We start from the raw sequence: 22959 nt of genomic DNA on the forward strand, positions 1-22959 counted from the left end.
GTTTTAACTGGAACACAATTAAGTTTCCACTTTTCTAAAAAAATAAAGAGAAGAGCTAGAGTGAGGACACAAAGCTTTTATATAATTTAAATGTACACAATATACAAGGGGATATTTTATATATTGCTAAAAACAATTCATGAATTGGATCAATGCCCAAGTCTTCAGCGAAGGGCCTGTATAGCAACGCTTGTTGCAGGGTCCTAATCTTGTTCTTTCTTTCTGTATTATTTTCAGTCTCGGATGCCTGTGTAAGCCGCATGGCGTGCTGTATTTACAACTCTACATGGGAGTGTTTTTGACGACTCATTTAAAACCTAATGGAAAACTGAAGTTGCATAATACTCGCTTTCCATGATAGCTGGTCTCAAGTCCTCGTTACACATAAAATCCAAGGGAAAAGAAACAATGTGGCCTCTAACTGATTGTAACCTCTCCATAGGGTCAGTGCCTTTGATATCTCCATTCTGATAAGACTCCAACTTCTCAGGAGCAATCCCTAAGTCAATGGTTGTGTGCCCCATTTTCTCCTTCCAGTTAGCAACGCTTTGTCGAAATGCAGCTCTGCATAATGACATTTTTAAAACACTTGAGGCAAAGAAATCAAAAGTAAAGAGTGAAAATGTCTTTGTTAAGATGCAATGATACCTTGTGTGAATAAGATCATTTGGAATGCAGGAAAAGACATCCTGATAGATCATGGTATTTGTCTGCCAACAAATTAAAGCGATCCATCTAATTAGAGATGAGAAAAAGGAACCAAGTAGATAATGACAATAATATCACGCTGTACCCAAGATCTTGCTCCCAAATGTCAATTAAAACACAGCATTTTGAAGAAGGTTTCATCAAACATCGAAAGGTATTGTATTAAAGCTAATGAAAGGGTTCCTTGTACCAGGGAAATGTTTGGAGATAATTGTAATAGAGTTGTATGTCTATGCATTTTGTAAACTACAATTATCTTGGGCAAAATGAGCAAACATTACAGAAACATGTACTGAGAGTCTGAGAGGCACCCTGTTAATGCTAGATGATGAAGTAAAGGTGAAAGAAAGGGACTACAAGTACAGAATGAAGTGTTCCCCCAACAGATACAGGAAGGAGAGAGGTCTGTGTTTTAATTTATCTCACCTTAGCAGTGGCCATCCAAATATCCTTGTAAGTTGTATTGTCAACAGGATCAATGATCTGGCTAATCTGAAAAGATTCATAAACAAAGATAAGAGAAATTGCTTTGCTGAACTTAGTAGCACTCAGAGAATTTAGTATCCTAGTTTTTCATTCCTGATCTATCAGGTCAAATCTCATCTTGCATTAAATGAATAATATTTCTAGAGCAAAATAAGCAGTAACTTCTTTCTAAGAACAATATGCAGATTTAATGCTTCTAGATGTAACACCATCATCCATAAGGAACTTCACAAAGCACTATTCAAACTAAAAAGAAAGATCAACAAAAAAAGTTAAAAACACACAAACAACACAAGAAAAGTTGCATAGGTGAAAATCAGAACACTACAATTAAAAGCAGGATACATTTGTAACAGCACCACTAGTGAGGAACTTACAAAAACATACATATTGTTATTTGAAACTGAATAGAAAAATAAGACGACATATTCAGGAAAGAAATTACATTAAAAATCTCAATACCAATATATGCATCTATAACAAAAAAAAAAAAAACAATGAAAACTTGATCCAGAAATGACTTATAAGGCACAAAGTTCACAACTTAAATCTCTCCTTTAACATGATTACAGCACAAAAAGGAACTTACGATGCGAAATTTGAATGCTCTCAAATACAGGACCAGTATCAAAGAGGATAAATGTAAGGTAAATAAAGACATGGTGTAGATACATAATACAATAAAGTATGCTTCTAAGAATCTGAGAGCCTTCAATTGGAAACAGATGCACGTCTCCTGAGAAAACTTAGTAATGTCAAAATTAATCAATAGATACAAACCTCCCCTTGTCGAAGACCAAGGTGTTCGGACCACAAAGATAGGCGGAGACTAAGGGAAAACCTTCCAGCTTTCCATGGTCTTCCATTCATACGTGAAGTAACAAACTCTTTATCTTCGATAAGTACACCAATCTGACCAAGAAAGCGCAAACATCATGACAAGGTATAGCATAGGAACATCAAATTAACAATTAGAATCCTCAATAACAAAGTATACAAGTTAATCTAGACTGATAACATAGATAGGTAGGTAAGAAGCAAGTCTTGAGCAATCATGCCCAAGTCCCAACATATGTTAATCTATCTTATTTCCATTTATGATACTGAAATAATCTCTCTCTTGGAAGTTATGACATCGGGAATGTGACTTGTACATCATAGGAAAAGAGGCCAACAAAGTTTCTGACACTTGTGATGCTGACCTAGGTGCAACTTCTTGAAAGACATTACCTTTAATGCAAAAAGACCACAATGCATATTTTTAATTTACACTTCTATCCTCAAATTCCTCTTATTTAAAAAAAAATTAGGGATTGCAAACATCCCAAACCAGAGAGAAGAAAATAGTGAAGAAGTCCAAAATCAGAATATGATAGTTTATCGAGAAAAGAGAAATAACACAAAGTGGATTACCCTTATAAAGATACAAAGACAAGTCATCAAAGAGCAAATTATGGGTATGCACAATGCATCATGCAATGGCAATCTATCTATAAAAAATATGTCCAGAGTAATTTTTAGGTATGTCAAGTCTTAAATTCTAACAGGACACAGAAAAGAGAAGGCAAGTTATGTAATGAACCAAACCTCGGAGTCTCTTGATCCTAGCAAGCTCCTGTCATTTATATTAGCTGAACCAATCAATGCCATACAATCATCAATTATCATCAACTTGCTGTGTACATATACCTGGATACATGGAAATCAGAAACCAAAAGGCCTGATGAGATAATGATGAAAAGGGGAAGAAAAATCCTCAAAACAAAATCTCTTTAACTCGATAACTAGGGATACAATGTTGGCCGAGAAAATTAAAGAGTTCAAGTTTCAACAGGATTATTGGACCAGGAAACATGTCTTCTTTCTGAAGAATTAACCAATATATTCGTTCCTTCCCAAAGTCAATCAGGTGAAATAAGAACAGATAAAACTTAAATGAGGAAGGTGTTTTTACCTGATTGGTAACCAACGGGCCTGCATCACAAAGTCTACCATATGTTCTGAGACCATAGAAGGAAATATATTCATGTGCTTTAGGACCCATTATATCATAAAGATTCTGCAATATTGAATTTGGCCCTTTACAAATGGTTCGGTATTGCCAGTGCATTATTGCTCTCACTGATGCAGCACCGCCATCATCTATGCCCCCCTGTAACAGAGGGTACAAGGTAAACAACAACATAAAATTGAGGTGATTCACAGTAGTAAAATAATACCAACCTGAAACCCAGGTAAAAGGGGTATGACTATAATGACCCTAAAATACTTCTTTTCTTTTTCTGCTCGCACGATACGCTTGTACAATGCCTCTAAAACACGGTTTTTTATTGTATCATCTCCTGAAAGACCTGATATAAAAAATTGATTCTGAAAAAAAAAGAAGCACCAAAGAGGAAAGCAGCCAAGTCAGCAAATATACAATGCTAAATAAAGATATCATGCATTAGCAGAAACATTTTTCAATTTCCAGGGAAGCAATTTACAATCATTACACTGCAGAACACTAGAAAATGTATAGAGCACGACGCCATCTTAGTATGGCAACTCTGCCTTAGTTCTAAATGAATATCCAATCAAAGAAATATTAAAAGTTTTAGTTCTGGTTTCCATCCCAAGATATATGAGACATAACGGTGTTTCACGGGTTTTGGTTTCAGTGCCTTTTAATGTGTAAAATATTAGAGTTATGACAAAATATTGAAAGAAAATCAAAACAGTACAGGGGAATAACAGACAGGATAATTTCATATTCATCAAGGTGTAAAAATAATCAACTATGAAATATCATTCAAGAGTCAAAACTGTTCAAAAGTGATCCTATTCTTCGAGTCCAAAGGGAGAAACATCCAAGGAGACAGTGTAACATGAGTATTAGATTTTTATGGGTGTCTTGAAAAAGGGGAACAAGTCGGATAAGGGATGGAATTAGTTTGGACTTCAACTAGTTACCAAATTGATCAATTGCATCAATTTAACCAGAGAGAATGAATCCTTTTGATCAGCTTTGGCCATTTCAGACTGCAATCAGGTCTTCTCCTTTATCAGGCTTGATTTCACACTAAAATTCAGTTATCTTAATTCAATAATTCATAAACTAATTAGAAATTAATTACTATAGCTGCTTACTATAGCAGATTAAGAGTAATTGAGCATTTAAGCTTGGGATAATTAAAATTTAAAAACAGTAAAACATTAAAACTGTAAGAGAGTAGGAGTGAGAGAGAGTGAAAGAGAGTGGGAGTGTGAGAGAGAGAGGGTACCTAGAGCTGATTAAATAGCCCAGCCAGCCCATGCCCGGGTCGAAACGAGCCTGAATTACCAATGGCGGCACGACCAACCCTTTGCCTGCCCGGCTCTTGCCCAAAAACCCGCCCATCAGCTCGACCAAGAAGCCCGGTTCAAAAGCCCGTCCATAAGCCAGTCTGCAATTTTTAGTCTTCTAGTATATATAGTTTCTCTCAATCTCTCACCCTGTCGGTTTGCCCCATAGTCACTCAGATCACTCAATCGCAGAGGAGCTATCTTCATTGAGCTGCGTGGTGTGGAGGGGCAATCAAAGATCTCTAGGACCGTTGTGCAAATTTGGGATTTTTTGTTGTGGAAAGTTTGAATCATTTTGGATTTTCCTACGATGGTCTCTCGAGCTCAAGGTCAAGTTGTGCAAAAGTTACCCTAAATTCCTTCCCAAGGGAGAGGGTTTGATCAGGCCAAGCCAATCTGTCGTAGTGGGAGGCGAACGTGCTGAACGACCACAACGGCACGATCCTAGCCTTCTGATTCAACAAGAGCGGCAACTATGACCCATACCATATTCGGCCTGGCCTCCATTCCTAAACCCCTACCATCGGCAAGCCCATTAAGCCTGGCCTAGCTAGCCCACTCTCACGGGCTGACTGGCGATAACCAACCCGACCTACCCGATGATCACCTCTAAGGTTACCGTCCATTGTGAGAGAGACTGAGAGAGAGTGGGAGAGAACAGGAGAAAAAGCGAGAGAGAGAGAGAGAGAGAGAGAGAGAGAGAGAGAGAGAGAGAGAGAGAGAGAGAGAAGGAGAGCAACAAGCGAAAGGTTTTTTTTATATATAGGTTAGTTATTAAAACCCGACCTACATCAAGAAATGGTGGGCCAAAGCGTCGGCCCGCCTAACGCTTTTTACTGCCTAGGCGGCTTGGCCGCCATTCGCCAACACCAATTGGCTTAGTGAGGTGGCTAGGGCACTGCCCCGCCATGGCAGCCACCTTTTTCGCCATTCAAAACACTGGAATTAAGTCTGACAAATTAGAATGTCAGGCATGTGAGATTCCAACAATAGGAACAGTAAACACAAACAGCCACCACCAAAAGGAAAAGTTTCCTATGTCAAAAGGCATATAAAGGCTCCTGATCCAAGCATACAAAGAAAGCTAATGCAAAGTTGCATACTCCTAAGAGAATGTACATGATAACTCAATAAGCACTAGATAATGTACACTTCAGATAAATGATAAAGCAAAAAATTAAATCCTAAAGATCATCATCAAGTCTGTATGGCAAGAATCAACACACAGTAATTAGAGTCAAGCATGTATTTTACAAGCATAGAATCACTTTAGTTTCAGGAAACCAAAATCAAATGGTACTTTTAAGAAAGATGGTTGCCCTTGCAATTTTTAAGAATGATCTTGTGGAACTGTCTGATTAACTAGAAAAAAGTATTAATCATGAAAGACTTTCTGATTCAGAAAGTTACTGCACAAGAACTCCCAAAACATTTATAGACAGCTGATAATTTTAATCTGTATTACTGATTTTATCTACTGAAGATTATAGTTTGCCAATGTCTATGAATGAAACATGCAAAATCATTAAGACCTCTGTTAGAAATGCACACCTCAATGTATATGAAGTGCTCTGATTTTTCAATAAGAGCACAATAGGCATTGTGAATGCTTTCTTCGTTCTGACTTGTCCCAGCAGACCATGGGCCAACACTCCTAATAATCTACATTAGAAATGTGATTACATCCAATTAATATCAAAACAAATTCAGAAGAAATGTAAATATGATGGAACTTTTCTAAGATATTATGTAATAAATCAGAAGATCAATGTTTAGTGATGAGATGATAACAATATTTCCTGATCTTCCAGAAATCTAAAATCTAGCACAAATGATGGGTAATTTAATTTTAAGCGATGAGATGATTACAATATCCTAAACATGAGATTGTAGGGTGTTCATCTTACTTGGAGCCTCCAGTTAACATGAGGATGTACATCTTACCTGACTGTAAGAAGTGTGCAGGCTTGAAAAATAAGATGCTTAGAAATGCATACCAAGAACTGTGCTTGAGTCAGTGTAGCCTACAAGACATGATGAATCAATGGAGGATCTATCTTTATTCACTTTTAGTAGGATTTTCCTTTTCCTTCTCTAGTTCTTTTTCTCTGGCATCATTTTGTAACTAACATCTTTCCCTGTTAATCTGGATGCTCCAACCCTCACAGGATGAGGATTATAAGCATAACTAATACCTCATAGTTTTTCCAGTTAGGGCAAAGACATGAATCAAAGAGGCAAATTGTTACGAGTCAGAAGCAGCAGCATCATACTTTTCCTATGCCGTACTTTTTTTTCTGTAATATGTTTCACTGATAAAGGCCACGAGTGAGAAGGTACCATGAGATATAGGATAGATTGGCTGGGTATCAACTTGAGGTCAACCCTTGGAAACAAATTCTAGTTTCGGCCTACAACGATTCATGTATGGTTAGTGCAATTGGAGGATTGAAACAGCCTAAATGGACGGAAGTATAAGCTAATATAACATACGAACTAACTACAACATTTCCCTATATTAGAAAAGAAGACGGATGAAGGGAGAATAAATGTTAAAGTAATGTAACAATATAGCTGAGGACATATAATAGTTAGAGCCTGATGAACTACTGACTCAAGATGTTACAAACAGAAAAAACTAGATAAACAAGCTAACACAAAAATGTTGCATCTAGGTGGGAAATAATCGAGAGTCACCTCAAGTAAGAAAGGAACCTGATGTTCCTAAGGTAAAGGTGAATTCCTATCTTCCTTTTCAGTAGACTAATGCAGTGTTGAAGATATAAGCAAATCCAAGTAAATATAGCATAATTCATGGATCATGTAGTACGAAAACAATGCAGATAAGATGTGCATTAGAATATCAGTAAATTATACCATATACATAACTTTAATCTGCTATTACAAGATGAAAGATATTACCTGACAATAACAAGATGTCCTGGGACCAACTTGTCCACTTTCACCAGCAGAGATAACTTGATTGCCTCGCTCTTGTGTCTCCCACCATTCCTTATCTGCTTTCTCAAATGCTGGCTCTGCAGTCACATCAAAATGTTCTTCCTTTGGAGGCCGTGGAGAATCAAGATCATCTACAAATGATTTCATTTGCAAATCTTGAACTAAAAACCCAACATTTGTCTTTCCTGTCGACAGAGGCTGGCTCCTAGTTCTATTTGGCTGATTTAAAGGACGATGACTGATGTCTAATGCATTCGCCTCTATGTTTCCACCAGATAATGCTGACTGATCATGCTCTTGAGGCAACAGCAATGGGATGTCTTGGGACGATGAGCTGGACGAAAAGGAACCCAGCTTTTTAACATATTTAGGATTAAGATCTTGCTGCTTATTCTGGGAATTCATTTCTTTTGTAGTGCGCACGTAATGTGGAATAACCATGTGATGCTGAGGCATCAACAAGGGAATGGCTTGCTCATTTAACGCTTTACTCCTCTGGAAAAGAATATTTAGTAAAAAATGATTGTATAGAAGAGGAAGCATCTAAAATAAAAAGAAATAGGAAAAATGAATCAACCTTCGCAAAATTCCAGCGCTGAACAAAATGCCTTGCTGCATCATGGCAAGGTGGCCCCCAAAGAGCACATTGGACGTCATGCCAGGGCATTCGAGGATATTTTGAACGATCCAGTTCATCTTTCATTGTATCTTCCCAGGAATTTGGCTCAGATTCCCTTATATATATTTTAAAAAATCATATTTAGATTGATACAGAATCGCAATATTTAAATTCCAAAATCTCTTGGACAGATCAACTGCATGCTTCCACTAACAATCTATGCTAGAAGATATACATCAAGTTACCTGGGATTATAATAATCCTTTCCAGGCCAAATCAGAGGAGGGAAGTCTCCAACTTTGTGTTCAGAATTGTCATAACGACCAAAGCACAAATCAAGCCCTCCAATATAACATACATGATTGTCAACGATCACTATTTTTTCATGATGCGACCTTGATACAATCAGAACATCATCATCATAATCAACTCAAGGTCATAAAAGTCAAGTGGAAAAGACAGTACAGGTTGATGGGTTACTCAAATTAGATGAATACCATACCATAAATAAACGCCTGCTGAAAAATGATCAGGATATCGCAAAACTTTCACATTCTCGTGAATGTTAAGTAGCCTCCGCTTACTATATACACTGTTGATTTTCAAAGCAAGAGCAACCTCTTTGTAAAGAAGGATATAAATCTGCAAGCTGTCACATGTCAGTATTACTAATTAAAAGTAATAACTAGTCTCACTACCTCTGGCATTACAATCTAACAGAGAATGACTGTTCTGCACAAATAAAGGATAGAATGAAAACTTCTGAAAGTGTTTAAAAAAATAACGATGCCAACACAGACTTACCTTATCAGTTCAAAAGTATATTATAGAAGTTAAAACCTGCATATTTTACAATTTGCAATAACCGCAGCCACCACTATCACCTCCAACTATTTAAGATCATGTTGACCCATTAATTTTCCTCCATCCAAATATGACATGCTGTGGAAGTCCTCCATCAAATAACTAAAGTATTTTTTTCACAACATTTTCACTCAAAGCTTCACCTCAAGTTCAGGCCACTCTAAAATTGAGCCATGGTCACTCACACCTTTCAGCATCCGGATCCGACAACTCCAGTAAGCCCCACAACTTACTGTCGTTGCTTAATCCAGTCAACTAAAAGGACGTCTCAACTTCAATATGTTAAATTATCTATTGTGGAGGAAAACGTATAAGGACTTAACACTGATAACTGACTCAGTCATATTGCTACTGCAAATCCACTTTGTTCTTCCCAAATATCCTAGCACTAATCATAGCTCCAGTGTACATATTTCCAATCACACTAACAATTATTCAGGACAACTTTTAAGTAAAGCATCTCCTTGTACTTCTCTGTCATCCTTCTTAGTATGTAAATGATCATACTGTTAATTTACTTAGCTTGGAACTAAAATAGCTTTTAGGTAACTTGTTTTGCTTCTTAATCTATAGAAGTCTTCTAAAGTCTCGTGGTATATGACTCAAATTTTCTGTGCTTATATTGCATCCTCCCAGTCTTTGAGCAGATCTCCCATACTAATCCATTATCTCTTAATTACCTTTAATATCAACAAGAATACTATCAAATCCAGCATGGTCTGCAATAACCAGATCACCCATGTAAATCCCCTACCCACCTGCATGCTGCAAAGGTCACAGATATGAAAACAACCAACCTAATATTCGTGTTACGCTAACCTTGTTATGATAAAGCCAACCTTTTAAAGGTCACTGATTCATATCACATCAAAAATTGCCAGTTTGCCACCATTACTTGAGAGTGAAATGAAAGAAATGGAAGATTCGAATGGAAACATAGTTAGGGAAAGTGAGTGAGACAAGAGGGTGCATCTTCAACCTTTATGAATAGTGGAAGGTATGGAACTAGAGGCATGATTATAGGTTTTCCTGCCTTGCAGCATTAGTTCCAAGACTTGCTCTAAGAACTAAGAAGATTCATGTATAGAAAATTACAAGAGATATGATTGAGGAGGATGTGTGAAAACTTAGAATTTAGGTACTGGGAAAAGAAACGAAGTAGATAGATTCCCTTCTTATGACATTTTAGTTACAAAAACTTGCTTTTTGAAAAGTCATGCATGTTGAATTTTATACAACATTGCTATCATGTCCACCAACTCAAACTAACAAACTAAAACCAATGACTAAGGAGTTGAAAACACAAAGCACATATTTTTAGCCCAAGTCAAGAGAAATTGATTGTGCAGTTTCATAATCAGATTATTGTTGCATGACTATGCAGGTTTTCATGCAAACTAGCAATTTCATAAGTTATCAGGATTGTGATGTCATCTAAGAAATTATAAAGGATTCCATGTATCCAAGCAAATATTGATGGAAGCAGAATAAGCCATGGAGGAATAACCATTCATTTAGCAGATTGTTGCTTTGGCATGGCATTAAGAACTTGGATATTTAAATCGATAGTAACAACTAAACAAAATAATAAATAAAATTATAACCGAAACAATCTGCAAAAAGTACCTGTACACCTTGTTTAGCTTTTGCTTCCAGCAGAACATCAAGTCTGGAGGACTCGTGAAGATGGAATGGACGTCTAAGATACACTTCTGGGCACAGCCACCAATCAGTAATGAATATCTGCATTGAACTTGTAAGCATTAATTCCTGTAATTCAATTTGAAGCTCTAATTCTACTTTCAAAATTCCAATCACTGTAATACAAGAGGATAAAACAGACCTCTGATTTGGCTCCCTCAATAGAAGAAGCAATTGCTTCAAATGCAGCTCTCCCATCTATAAACCACTGAACCAAAGTTCCATCTTCAGTCAAACCCCTAGGCGGTGCAAAAGAACCAAATCGGTGAGGATTACACCAACCCTCTGGAGGCCGTAACCAAGCATCATTTATTGCAGCAACCCAATCCTTAACCTTAGTGTCACTTCTAGACCTTAAAAATATTTTTCGGCCCCCACAAGATACCTTTTATGAATATCAATCAGATTAAACCAGAATCAGTATCATTCTCATAATCAGAAAAATCAATGTTACAGTTCTTCTCTACAAACCAAGTGCCAGAGAGTTGCATATCATAATGAAGTACATTCTCTTGATGTAATAGTGTAGCCCTTGTAAAATGGATTAGTTAGATCAAAACACATAAATAAAGAAGCCTGGTCACAAGAAACATCTTCATATTTCTAACAGCTAGAAGCAAATTTTTTAATTTGATAAAAGTAAACAACTTAGCTTGCAAATTAAGCCATGTTTTTAGGTAAAATTAAACTGGATTTCTGATATCACAAGAAGATGTTTGGTTCAGATAATAGTAATCGGAGATCTCAAGTTGGAACGGCACAAAATCGTCACTAAAATATTTTTTGCAGAAAGAAGAGATAAGAGAAGAAAATAAGTCAGAGTTGAAGAGAATTAGATAGAAAAAAAAAACCAAATCAGAACTTATTTCAGCAGCTCCTGTCTAATATGACAAAGATTTATCAGCTAGAATAATTGCTCACCAACAAACAATCAAGCAACACGAAATAATGGTTTATGTGCAACAAATGGCTCTTAACTTGCCAATAATGGAATAGGAATCCACAGCTTAAAATCAATGCTAGTTAAGAAAATAATCCTCCATCACGTGAAACTCAACCCTGATAAGAAAAAGTAATTAAGCCACCCAAGGGTTGTGACACGTGACTACGTGAGATCTCCCAAATCCAAATATGCTCAATTAATTTTGATTTTTTTTTTTACCTTCTTTCAGTTTGCCTATCCAAAACTTCAGCAATCTAATAACATCACTTTAACATATATTCTTTTGAGGTTCCATTTCCCTTTTCTTACTTATGCATTCTCATATTCTTATAGAAAAAAAAAACTTAATTTTACCATAGAATTTAGGCCTCAGCATTTCTCTTTCATAAGCCTATATCTGACAACATTAGTTATGTTAGTTAAGCTCCTCTTCATAACATGAGAATCTCTGAATGTTGATTTATCTTCGTATATGGTGAGAAAAAAAATATACATATCTGTGTACCTGATCCACTCAATTTGAAACATTAACTTCTAAAAATATGTACAACCATGACTGTTATTTTGACAGCACAACTGATGGATGGTTGTTCAATTATTAGTATAGATTCTACTAGTATATATTCGATGTACATTGCTTTCCAACTTCAGTTCAGAAACCAAAGATACCAATGTCAAACGACATACTGAATTAGAAAAGGATCTCTTAAAAAGTACCTGGAATCCAAAGCGCAAAGGATTGCGTTCTTTTGTCTCTTTTGCTAGAAGAAAATGACCTTCCTCATTTCCATAAGAAGGTGGTAATACATCAAAAATAATAATATCCAAAAGCTTGCTATCAAAAGGATCCTCTAGAAAAGCCAAGAATCCTGGCTTCAATACAGCCCAGACCTAATAAAGGAGTGTTTAATTAGGCATCATCCTGTGGAAGCAGACATTTAAACAGAGAAAGGGAACACACTAGAAAACCAATTGAGTTTAAGGAGTAAGTATTATGATAGCTGAGCACAAGATAAACATATCAGAATCCAACTTAAAAAGAAGTGGCCTTTTCTATGTGTAGCTCAGAGCAAAAGAACAGACAAAGGCCTGGAACATTTGCTTCTCATTTCTGTGACAACTGATCAGAAATGAATACTCATACCAAGAATTTACTACAATAACAGATTCTAACACTTAGGCATTAGGGCATCCTAACAGGGATCCAAAAATCAGGAATGTTCCAAAATAAATGAACAAAAATTAAAATTAAAATTAAAGAAAATATTAGTGTGTACAAGCAACAAGAGAAATTACAGCATTTCTACTAAGATCTGATAATATTAGCAATTAGTATAAAATTCAAAAGCAACCTATGTACTAACACATGAATACTCAAAGATCTAGAGCATACAAACTTTTAGATTTGAAGGCTTTTTCAATAATTCTAACTTAGATTTAATTGTAGCAGCCTATCGTGAAAGCAATCTCAAAAAAATCCTAGAACACAGAAGTCCAAGTTAGTAGTAAGCTTCTTAATTTATAACTCTATAGACTGAGTTCCATCACAGCATTAAAAAAACTCAAAAATAAAAAAAAAATAAAAAAAAACAAATTAGATGTCATTAAAACATATAAACACTTGCAGTTCTATTCATAGATATTGCAAGACATACCTTTTGCCAGCTGCTGTTACAACAACTCAACCAACCACATGAACATCTTCTGTCATCAGCTTTTTGAATTTTTGGCAAATGTCTCACCGAAACAAAATCTTCTTTTAGCTTGGGTCCATATTCAGGCAAAAATGATAGCCTTGAGACCTCCAAGAACTTGCAAACCTGCAATTTGGTGGACCTCATTTGTGTGCAGAACAGGCAAAACATTCTTATATTTGTAAAATTTAAAAAAAATATACAATAAAGATGTAAAATTACCAAGTCAGTTACTAGACAAGAGAAAATGATTGATTAGTGCTTAAAATATACAAAATGAGAAGGTCCTGACAAGAGGGGATGCATTCCTTCCACCTTGAAAAGGCATACATCTCTTTCATCATTCAATATGATAGTGTGATTCTATATTGACACAAATCAAGTCTAACAAGAATATCTGTACCTCCCGAGAGTTTACAATATCCAAGTTCCCCAAAAAGTGATTTAAATACCCATGCATAGCTATCTTTGCCCTGTCAGAGATGGACTGTTGCCTTCCAAGTGCCGGTCGGATGACAGGCAATGCAGCACTTGATGGAACATTTCTGCGAAGACAATGAAAATCTTTAATAAGTATAGGATGCCAACAAGAGAGCTAGCTAATGAACTTCCTAAGTGTATAACCACATCTTATGTATATGTGCTAGTAAATACTTTCTTAACTCAGTCCATGTCAAAACAATGAGATGCAGGTTAAAAGACTCTACCGGAAATAGGCAACAATTGTTTCTTATCATCTTAAGAGACATCCAAAGACAAACAACGAACTAGGCAGCTTTCATAAGAAATATTAGGTAATTCATGATGATAATGATGATAGAAGTTACCTTTGGATCGGTAATAAATCCAGGAATGACAATGGGTATTGGTAAACCTAAACTCAAGAGTCGAGAAGATTGCCCAGATATAATGACAAATCTGAAAGGTATATCTAAGAACAAGAACAAGATTACCATCGACTATGAAACATTAACAGGTTGTGTCCGACCTGAAAGATGCTTAGCTCTTCCCAGTTGAATTATCTAAAGACTAACCAAGCATGGTGGAAGACCATCTCAACTAGATCTGGAACAACCTGAGACTGTAGGAACTAACTTTCTCCAAACTTGGAACCTCAGTAGACAATGATGTTGAGGCCTCTCTTTATTGCTTTGAATTCCTTCAGCAAATACAAATCTTTATCTCCTTTTTCTCCAAGATGGTCCTTGCCTCTTCATCTCCTAAAACCTCTTCAACAAATGTCTTATTCTTGCTCATGCTTGGGAATCAAGAACAAAACGATGAGAAAGCTGTGCAGGAGACTTCTATAAGTGAAAAAAGCAAAGGGAGGAGGCGAAATTTAAGTGGATCAAGAACTTGTGACCCAGTCTCTTCCAAGGCTTGGAGAAAGGTGGTGGGGAAAACAGAGACACTGAAACTTAAGAATCCTTATAGGCTCCAATGCTGGAAGCAAAAGGAGAAAAGGAGCAGCTTATCAGAGAGCCCCGTGGCCATTGAATATTCTGAGTAGTAAGAAACTAGGGGAATGCTTTTTCATTATTCAACTACACGTATATCACATCATCTGGTCCATGCATGCTTACTTGTTACAGTTGAATGCAACAACATTTAACCTAAACAGTAGTTACCTGTTCCTAACAGTATAGCTCTCATCATGCTGCAAGGAAACAGGTTCATCATCTGCATCATCATCATCGTGTACAACGGCAGTATGCTCCCCGAGCCCAAGGTTTTGAAGCCATTCTTTAACCTTTAGTGCATGATACAGAAAAAGGGTGCTATTACATTCTTCTAAGGCTCATGTACATCAAATTGCACTTCAATGGTTCCTCAGATGATGAATAGACATTCAGGTAATTTGTAGCTTTTGAAACAGAGAGGAAAAAAAGAAGAAGAAGAAGAAGCTATACATATGGAAAATGTTCTGATGACGGAAAAAAGGAGAACTTTCGTTGATATGGTCAGAATGAAAATCCGCAACTTGGGAAAATGAGAAGAGACTTTCAGAGAAGGATTGAAAAGATAAATGATTTTTTGTCAATTCTGTCATATGATTTTTACAAGTAAACCATTGTTTTCTAAAAGTGGGTTTAATGTGAAAACTCATCAAAATATTTGAAACCCATATTCCACAAAATCTCGAACAATGCATCGTGACTGAAATGGCAGAAATGAGAAAAAGGACAATCTTGAAAAGATGCACAAGTAAAGGAAAAATGATTTAGATACTTTTTTTGATTAAAAAATGATTAAGATCCACTACAGATAGATTATCAAGAGACATGCAAATGAACCTGCTCTTGTTTCTCTTGGAATTCCTCAATAAATGCACGTTTTTTCAGTGCAAAATGTAGATAGAGAACTTGTGATGCCTTCTTCACTAAGCGCCACCTAGACTGATGAAAGAATTAGCAAATCATTAGAGATAGAAAGTGCCCTGCCTAAACATAAGCATCATAGCATGGTTGTACATATATGCATGTGTCTATTCATAAACCGGTCAGATAATCATCAAGAGAACAACAAAAGCATTTCATTATCCATCCAAAAACAATAAGTTAACTGGAATGAAGTTGTGAGTCCTGACACCATGCAGCTAGCTTAAAAGACAGATCATAGTATAATACAATATCTCCATCAGTGAATCGTTAAGAATAAATTTCCTCAGGTCAAAAGCTAAACCTCCCAAATTAGTAGGATTATTTTATCAGTACAAATGCAGAGGCAACACTGGCATGGATAAGCAAGTCAGCAGAGAATATGTCCCTCATAGAAGAGGGGGCAACAATAGCAACAGATTAACAGAATTAATTTTGAATAAATTGATATTAATGAGAAGAAGATAAGTACATCAAATCAGCATATAACTTCTTACTTAAACGATGTCTACAACCAAGGAAGTAAAGTACTATGCTTTTACATGACATTTTGGCCATGCCAGTAGAAAATAGCACAAGCTGCCTAAGCCAGAACAAAATTCTTTTAAATAACATCATAATGAGTTCATTTTCTTTATCCACCTTCTGTTCAAGTTTAGCATCTTTCATGTTTCCCTTTCTAGAGAAGAATTTTCTCGAAACAAGGTAAAACCAAGTAGAATAACTGTGATAAAACAGAAATATATGACTGTATGATCTTCCATTATATAAAGCTTCTATAAAAAATGTCGGCTATTCCAGAAGTCAAAAGCATAAATGCATCAACTAATCTCATGTTAAGCTTTCTGAAATTCTTACAAGTTGTTGTTGAGAGACATCTTTTCAACATTTCTATGACAATTTGAAAGTGCATCTATAACTTTTCTATGTACCACTTTCTCAAAACTGACGACCACTTTAGACACATTCAAAAAGAAAGAATTAGACTATACTAAGTTTCTTTATCAAGAGGAGGAATACTTAATATTTATTCAACTAAGGACCCTATTGGGCCGAAGGACTGGCAGAATCTAAAGCACTAGGGGCACAACATTGACAATACAACAGGAACTTCCTAAAGGTCTATAGGCTTTCAAGGACAACACTGCAATTCTTGTTTCCCGTTGAAGATTGGCCCAAATCAAGAAAACCATTCGAACGGATTGACAATGTTCAAACTGGTTTTAGGAGATGATCTTCTCTATTGTATTGGGAGATAATAGAGCGTGCAAATACTTGTATTTACATCTCTACTAGTGAATTAAAGTTTTGCAATTCCCGTGGATGTAAGCATATCGCTAAATCACATAAATCTCGTCTCTCTTGTTCTCTCTTCTTTGTGGTTTGTATATATTTGAAATTTATGTTTGTGATTAGCTTGGGTAATTAAAAATTTTCTACATCTAGCATCTTGATTGTGAATTTCTTATTTGGTATTAATATTAGCTTTGCTAATATTTAGTTTACCCTAATCTATTGTTATTCCTATTAGATTGTGTTGTGGGTGACTGAGGATCGCTTCCGCGGCCCTTCACCTCTTTTGGATGCTTGCACAACAGTTTCCTTGGCTAAACTAAAAACCAATCTTTCATCTTGCAAGCATCTTTGACGAAACTACATTTGTGTAGGCATCCAAGTTATGACAAAGCTGAGTAGAGAATGCACAGTTTGCAACAAAGAAGAATTAACAAGTTGTGTCCCCTTCACTATATCATAAAATCCTGGGTTTCATAAACATGAATTATGCAACCATAATATTAAGTCATGTCAGCAGTAAACATACATATATTAGCATTAGACAACCAAATGTTTCCAAATCTATAAACATTTGGTTAAACAACCAAATCCGTTAGAATCTCACTTTAGTCACATTAGTTCCAGATATAAAGAGCATAAAAGTGGCAACTCCATACAGAAATACGCAAAGAAGAAGGCATCAACTTTGTTTCAGAGCACATCAAATTCAGCCTCAATTCAGAATATGTACATCACATAACCACCAGAAGATGTCGACTTTTCAACAAATACAGAACATCCAGATCAGGAAAACCCCAAATAACATTAAAACGTCAAGAAGAGATTCAAACGAACCTGCTTGTACCGGACCTCGATGGTGTAGGTGAGAAGCATCGGCGTGATATCGCTAACATCGGGCCGCGAAACCGATACGATGTTAGCCTTGGGCAATTCATCAAAAATCCGCACCGGCTCCGGCCCCTGCATCCGGAACGAGTGCGACGAAGGGATCGACGGCTCGGATCGCATCTTAACGTATCGGTGGCCGCCTTCGGAGGTGGGTTCGTCGGATGACATGGAAGGACGGATTAATACCCGGCGTTGATGGTTTTCTCGCCTGTAGGAATCCAATTGAAAACAAAAATGTTCTTGGTGGTAAACGTCGCCGATCTCTTTTTTCCTAATTTTATAATTTCCTCCGTGCAATGAGAGGAGGCGTTTCTCGCTCGCTCTCTCTCTCTCTCTCTTGTAGCTGTGTATATAACCGGTGAAAAGAGACCGTTCTAGTGGGCAAATACGTAATGATTAGATAATTGTAGTGGATTTGGATTTCACAACTGAGCTTTAATTAAGTGAACAAATAAACCAATCGTGACTAAGACCCGATATCACTTATTATTACTTATTAGAGAGTTACACCGTTAATAGAAAAGTTAATTTTACAAAATTACCCTATACTTTATACATATTTAAGTTGTAGGAGAAGGGATGGCGTTTGATAGAGATTATGAGGACGAAAATTTAGGAGAGATCGAGACTAAGAAGGGAAATTAGAAGCAATCTCACTATTGGATTGGGAAGGAGAAATGTAAGGATGAGAAGGAAGAGAGAAATTAATAGACGGAGAGATTGAGGTGAAGAAGAGTATAATAATTATTAGAAGGAAAAAAAAATTAGGAGAAAGAGTATAAATGTTTTATTATAAATTTGGAGAGAAATATAAAGATAATTTGGGCATAAATGAAAAACATTCGCATGTCAATTTTGGACGTATAAGGGTTATTAGTTAGGGATTCTCGGGCACATTTTCTTGTTAAGAACATATAAATAATATTAGATGATAGTTCAAAATATCTAGGTATAATTAATTGAGTCAAATATTATTTCTTCTGAAAAGTTCTTATTTGCATGTAAACCTACTTATTCTTCTTCCAAGTTACTGCACTCAAATTTGCAAAAAAGCCCCCACTGAGTTGGTCAGAGTCAATAAAAGGCCTCGCGAACTTCCTTGAGGTCCAAGTCTTTGACACCAAAAGATGCCAGCCATATGAGCTTCTCGAATCTTCACAGAAAGCGGACTCAGGCCAATTTTGACTAATTACGTTAATTAGCTTGGATTAATAGTTATGTGACGATAATAAGACGAATTAATTGAGAAAAAAATAATTATATTATCCAAAATGTTTATGGGACTTGGAGTGAGTAGCATGTGAATTACTCAATCTTTTCAGCTGCCATTGGAAGGATCGGCCAAATAGATTTCATAATCGATCCAATTGTCCGTTTTGTTATGTTTCTAGAGGACTGGACTATTTTAAATAGAGTTTAGGAGTATTTACTATCTAGGGTGGTGATGAATTTTTTTTATTTTTCAATATTAAGGTAACCATTATGAACATATTTTAATAACATCCGGCTCATAATTTATTTTAAATTTTGCTATTCGCCAAAAAATTTACAATGAATGGATGGATATACTTGTAGATTTTGCATGCAACATTGTTCATCAAAGAATGCAACATTATCTTGGTTCTCATTGAATTTTTGTGGAGTGTTTTTAGTTGGTGTTATCATGCCGTTATCCTCCCCCACTTATCTTATGCACGGAACAAATATTGCTAATTTTTATCCTACGACTCCTCCCCTCTTCTTCATATACATTGTCTTTCTTGCTGTTCATCATTGTCTCCTTAGATGTTGATTGGATAAAGGCATCATGAGAAGCTTGTTTTTTCTATTTAATATATGGTGATGAAATCGGATACCAATTGCTTGGATGAGTTTGAAAGCAAAGAGATGCAAATTGTAGAAAATTATTTGACACTGGGAAATGTTGTATATTTCTTTTTCCTTCTCCATCTCCTTGTTATAGATCGATGACCTTAGATCTTCCTACTTTTTGGTAATTTATGAGGTTATATCTTAGACTGCTAGTTTGAGAAAATCTGTCGGCTTACTTAAGGTCCACGAGCTGCTTGTGAATCTATGCTGATAGGTTTGATGCTTCGTTCTATTTATAATCTATCTATTATAGACAAAGTATAAAATTCGTGTTAAAAAGTCATCTTTTTTACAGGCTACCTTGATATTTTCTTGAAAGTTAATAAATTGTTATAGCCTAAGAATTTTCCCTCAAAAAATAAAAGGGGAAAGATGAATTTTACATTTTTACTTTCTAATATAATATTATTAGAGATTAAAATAAATTGACATAATTGGAGATCAAAGAAACAATTTTCAGTTATACATAAACATGCCAATTTTATTATCTCAACACAACTATTTCTTTCTTAATTATTTAAAAAGAAGAAAAAGTTAGCCCAATTTTTTTATCCTCTAGTCATCCACTAAGCCCAGCCCATAAAACTCGGCCCAAAAGAGTCGTACAAATGAACCCTGAACCCTAACAACTGAAACCCTAATCCACTGCCTCTCTCAACATATAAAGCAAGCTCCAACTCCGCCGCCTTCCTCAGAACCCTAGCTAAGGGAAACGGGTGATCTTGGCAACGATGGTGTCGCTTAAGCTTCAGAAGCGTCTCGCCGCCAGCGTTCTCAAGTGCGGGAAGGGCAAGGTTTGGCTCGATCCCAATGAGGTCAACGAGATCTCCATGGCCAACTCCAGTAAGCTCTCTTCCTCTCTTTCCAAGACTAAAATTTTTTGTTGTTCAGGTTTAGATTAGTGTTTATATCCTTAGATTTTGCTATTTTCTGGTGATGGATTGATGCGTTTTCTGTTCTTGCTTGGGGATGTTTGGTTCGTATTGATGTATTTGGTAAGATTTAGGATTCGATAGAGGTATATATTGACTGTTGTATTTGACAAGGTTACGGAATAATCCAAGTAGTTAAATGGTCGTTGCTTTAGGAGTTTGTGGGTTAGATTGTCAAGGTTGTTTCTTTAGCTTTGCATCTTGTGGTAAACAAAATAATACCGTTTTCACTGAATAATTATTTAACCCATTTAAGTCCCTTTCTTGCATATCTAGAGGAATTAAGTTCAATACCCAATACTCCAATAGTGAAAATTAGGGGATTTTGACACTCTCATTAACGGGAAATATTACACAAAAGCTATTGTACAAAATTCCAAAGAAGTGCTACCTCGGTTTCTGTAGTTTTTCCTTGCAGTACCGCAGACACCCTCACACCTTGACCCTTGAAAGCTAGAAAGAATGATTGTGGAAGGCTTTCGGTGTTTCTCTCATTTTAGTCATTTATCAAGTTTTCCTCTCCAGTTGTTATGATTAATAGATCTTTTGGAATCAGAATGTAGATAAAGTATTCATAAATTATGACAGCGTGCTCTGCTTGTTTTTCTTTATTATAGGGCAAAATGTTCGCAAATTGGTCAAGGATGGATTTATCATCAAGAAGCCTATGAAGATACATTCAAGGTCGCGTGCACGCAGAGCACTTGAAGCTAAGAGGAAGGGTCGCCACTCTGGATATGGTATGGTATATCTGTGCTATATAGTGCAAAAGATGAGGTGATGATTATTGATGTTTTTCTGAGTATATTTATACTTCATTTTGCAGGTAAGCGCAGAGGTACTAGGGAGGCTAGACTTCCTACTAAGATTCTCTGGATGAGGAGAATGCGAGTTCTTAGGCGCTTGCTAAGGAAGTACCGGGAGTCAAAGAAGATTGATAAGCACATGTACCATGACATGTACATGAAGGTGAAAGGTAATGTCTTTAAAAACAAGAGGGTGCTTATGGAGAGCATTCACAAATCTAAGGCTGAGAAGGCAAGAGAGAAAACACTCTCTGACCAATTTGAAGCAAAACGTGCCAAGAGCAAGGCAAGCAGAGAAAGGAAGATTGCACGAAGGGAGGAACGATTGGCTCAGGTACAATTGTCAGTTTTAATGTTCTGTATATGTTCTTTACTGTATTACATGATTTGGATGAGAAATGCTGTTCTGTTCCTTTTAATTTCTGCACAATGTTGTCTGTTTAAGAACTAACGGCATATCATTTTTTAACCTCTAGTTCAAAATTTTCTTGGTGATTATGGTGTTGGAAGTTGTTAAAGGTTAACCAGCTTTTGTACTGATTGTAGCTTGGTGTGCCATGTGCTGATAAAATCCACATACTTATTGGCACTGTTTGGCATGCTGGTTTACTGGAGGGACCTCCTGTGTTCTGAAAATTATTTGAGCCAAATAAAAAAGAAGAATCATCTTATTGAATGTTTTTTTATTATACTTAATAACCTAATTACCAGATGTATACATAATTGAATTTTTTACTAGCAAAACTGTAGGATCAATACTAAATTAACTGTTCTGAGAATGATTTTGTTAAATAGTTGGGAAAACAACTTCTTCAAAATATTGTTCTGTCTAATAATACTCTTGATATTTCTGTCTAATAATACTCTCTTGCGTTTCCTTTTACTTTTACAGGGTCCAGCAGCAGCTCCTGCTTCTCAACCAGCAGAGTAAGGATCTTATTGATAATTTTCTTCTGTCTGCCATATGAAGCATTTGATTGAGAGAAATTTGTGACATGTGAATTCCTTTTATGTAGGGCACCTAAGAAAGGGAAGAAGTGAAAGTGAGTGCAACCTCAGAAGCATGAACAGTACACTGTAGTACTGATTAGTTGTTAGTCTGAACTATGTAATTTTATATTTGTTAGTTGTTCTTCAGACCTTTGTCCGGAGTATATCCGAAGGTTTTTGTTTGCTTGACCCAGATTTTTTGCCCAGCTATGTTTCAATCAGTACGTTGATCTCAGTTTTAAATTTTGTTTTACCATATTACCTGTTGGTGAATTTGCAATGAGATGCGGATTTCAAGGTTTCAACACCTCTACTTTAGAAAGGTATTATTGGTTTCCTTGACTGTTGTGTTATGTTTGAATCTATCTTGTCTGCTGCGTTGCCCTTTTTGACACTGACATACTTAATAGTGTCTGCCCTTGAAAAAGTTAGGCGTTATGTTTTGTCATGTATTTGTTAAGGTAGTTCGACGTCATAAAGTCTAAGTTGGTTGTTTT

The 22959-nt window shown here is 36.2% G+C and overlaps 2 protein-coding genes across 3 annotated transcripts; one reads left to right on the top strand and one right to left on the bottom strand.

Annotated features, from left to right (window-relative positions):
* Positions 1-56: 56 nt before the first annotated feature.
* On the bottom strand, positions 57-18181 carry LOC140790303 (phospholipase D zeta 1). 2 transcript variants are annotated; one of them, XM_073140327.1, is made up of 20 exons: positions 17809-18181; positions 15595-15696; positions 14929-15050; positions 13704-13845; positions 13262-13426; positions 12324-12497; positions 10806-11048; positions 10589-10705; positions 8601-8740; positions 8344-8493; positions 8057-8213; positions 7441-7974; positions 6070-6180; positions 3418-3564; positions 3149-3346; positions 2782-2883; positions 1975-2106; positions 1135-1200; positions 649-710; positions 57-564 (listed from the first exon to the last, which is right to left on the bottom strand). In XM_073140327.1, exons 1-20 carry the CDS (start codon positions 18028-18030, stop codon positions 318-320), a joined length of 3333 nt encoding a protein of 1110 aa, XP_072996428.1. In that variant the 5' UTR covers positions 18031-18181; the 3' UTR covers positions 57-317. The 2 variants fall into 2 exon arrangements, with proteins under 2 accessions (XP_072996428.1, XP_072996426.1); XM_073140325.1 differs by having other exon boundaries at positions 57-710.
* Positions 18182-20313: 2132 nt separating this feature from the next.
* Positions 20314-22767, top strand: LOC140790304 (large ribosomal subunit protein eL19y-like). Its single transcript, XM_073140328.1, has 5 exons — positions 20314-20577; positions 21284-21406; positions 21493-21806; positions 22365-22399; positions 22489-22767. The coding sequence occupies exons 1-5, from the start codon at positions 20466-20468 to the stop codon at positions 22511-22513; spliced, it is 609 nt and encodes a 202-aa protein (XP_072996429.1). The 5' UTR covers positions 20314-20465; the 3' UTR covers positions 22514-22767.
* Positions 22768-22959: the final 192 nt, after the last annotated feature.

Source organism: Typha latifolia, chromosome 6 (genome assembly GCF_019914945.1).
Source record: "Typha latifolia isolate L0001 chromosome 6, TyphaL0001v2, whole genome shotgun sequence".
Classification (NCBI taxonomy): domain Eukaryota; kingdom Viridiplantae; phylum Streptophyta; class Magnoliopsida; order Poales; family Typhaceae; genus Typha; species Typha latifolia.

Excerpts from the sequence above, each read along its gene's own strand:
- LOC140790304 (XM_073140328.1), top strand. The coding sequence starts at position 20,466 with ATGGTGTCGCTTAAGCTTCAGAAGCGTCTCGCCGCCAGCGTTCTCAAG. Across the intron at positions 21,407-21,492 it reads GGGTCGCCACTCTGGATATG|GTAAGCGCAGAGGTACTAGG; the intron begins GTATGGTATATC and ends TTCATTTTGCAG. Across the intron at positions 21,807-22,364 it reads GGGAGGAACGATTGGCTCAG|GGTCCAGCAGCAGCTCCTGC; the intron begins GTACAATTGTCA and ends TTACTTTTACAG.
- LOC140790303 (XM_073140325.1), bottom strand. The coding sequence starts at position 18,030 with ATGTCATCCGACGAACCCACCTCCGAAGGCGGCCACCGATACGTTAAG. Across the intron at positions 11,049-12,323 it reads CTTTGCGCTTTGGATTCCAG|GTATCTTGTGGGGGCCGAAA; the intron begins GTACTTTTTAAG and ends TATTCATAAAAG. Across the intron at positions 8,214-8,343 it reads AAGGATTATTATAATCCCAG|GGAATCTGAGCCAAATTCCT; the intron begins GTAACTTGATGT and ends AATATATATAAG.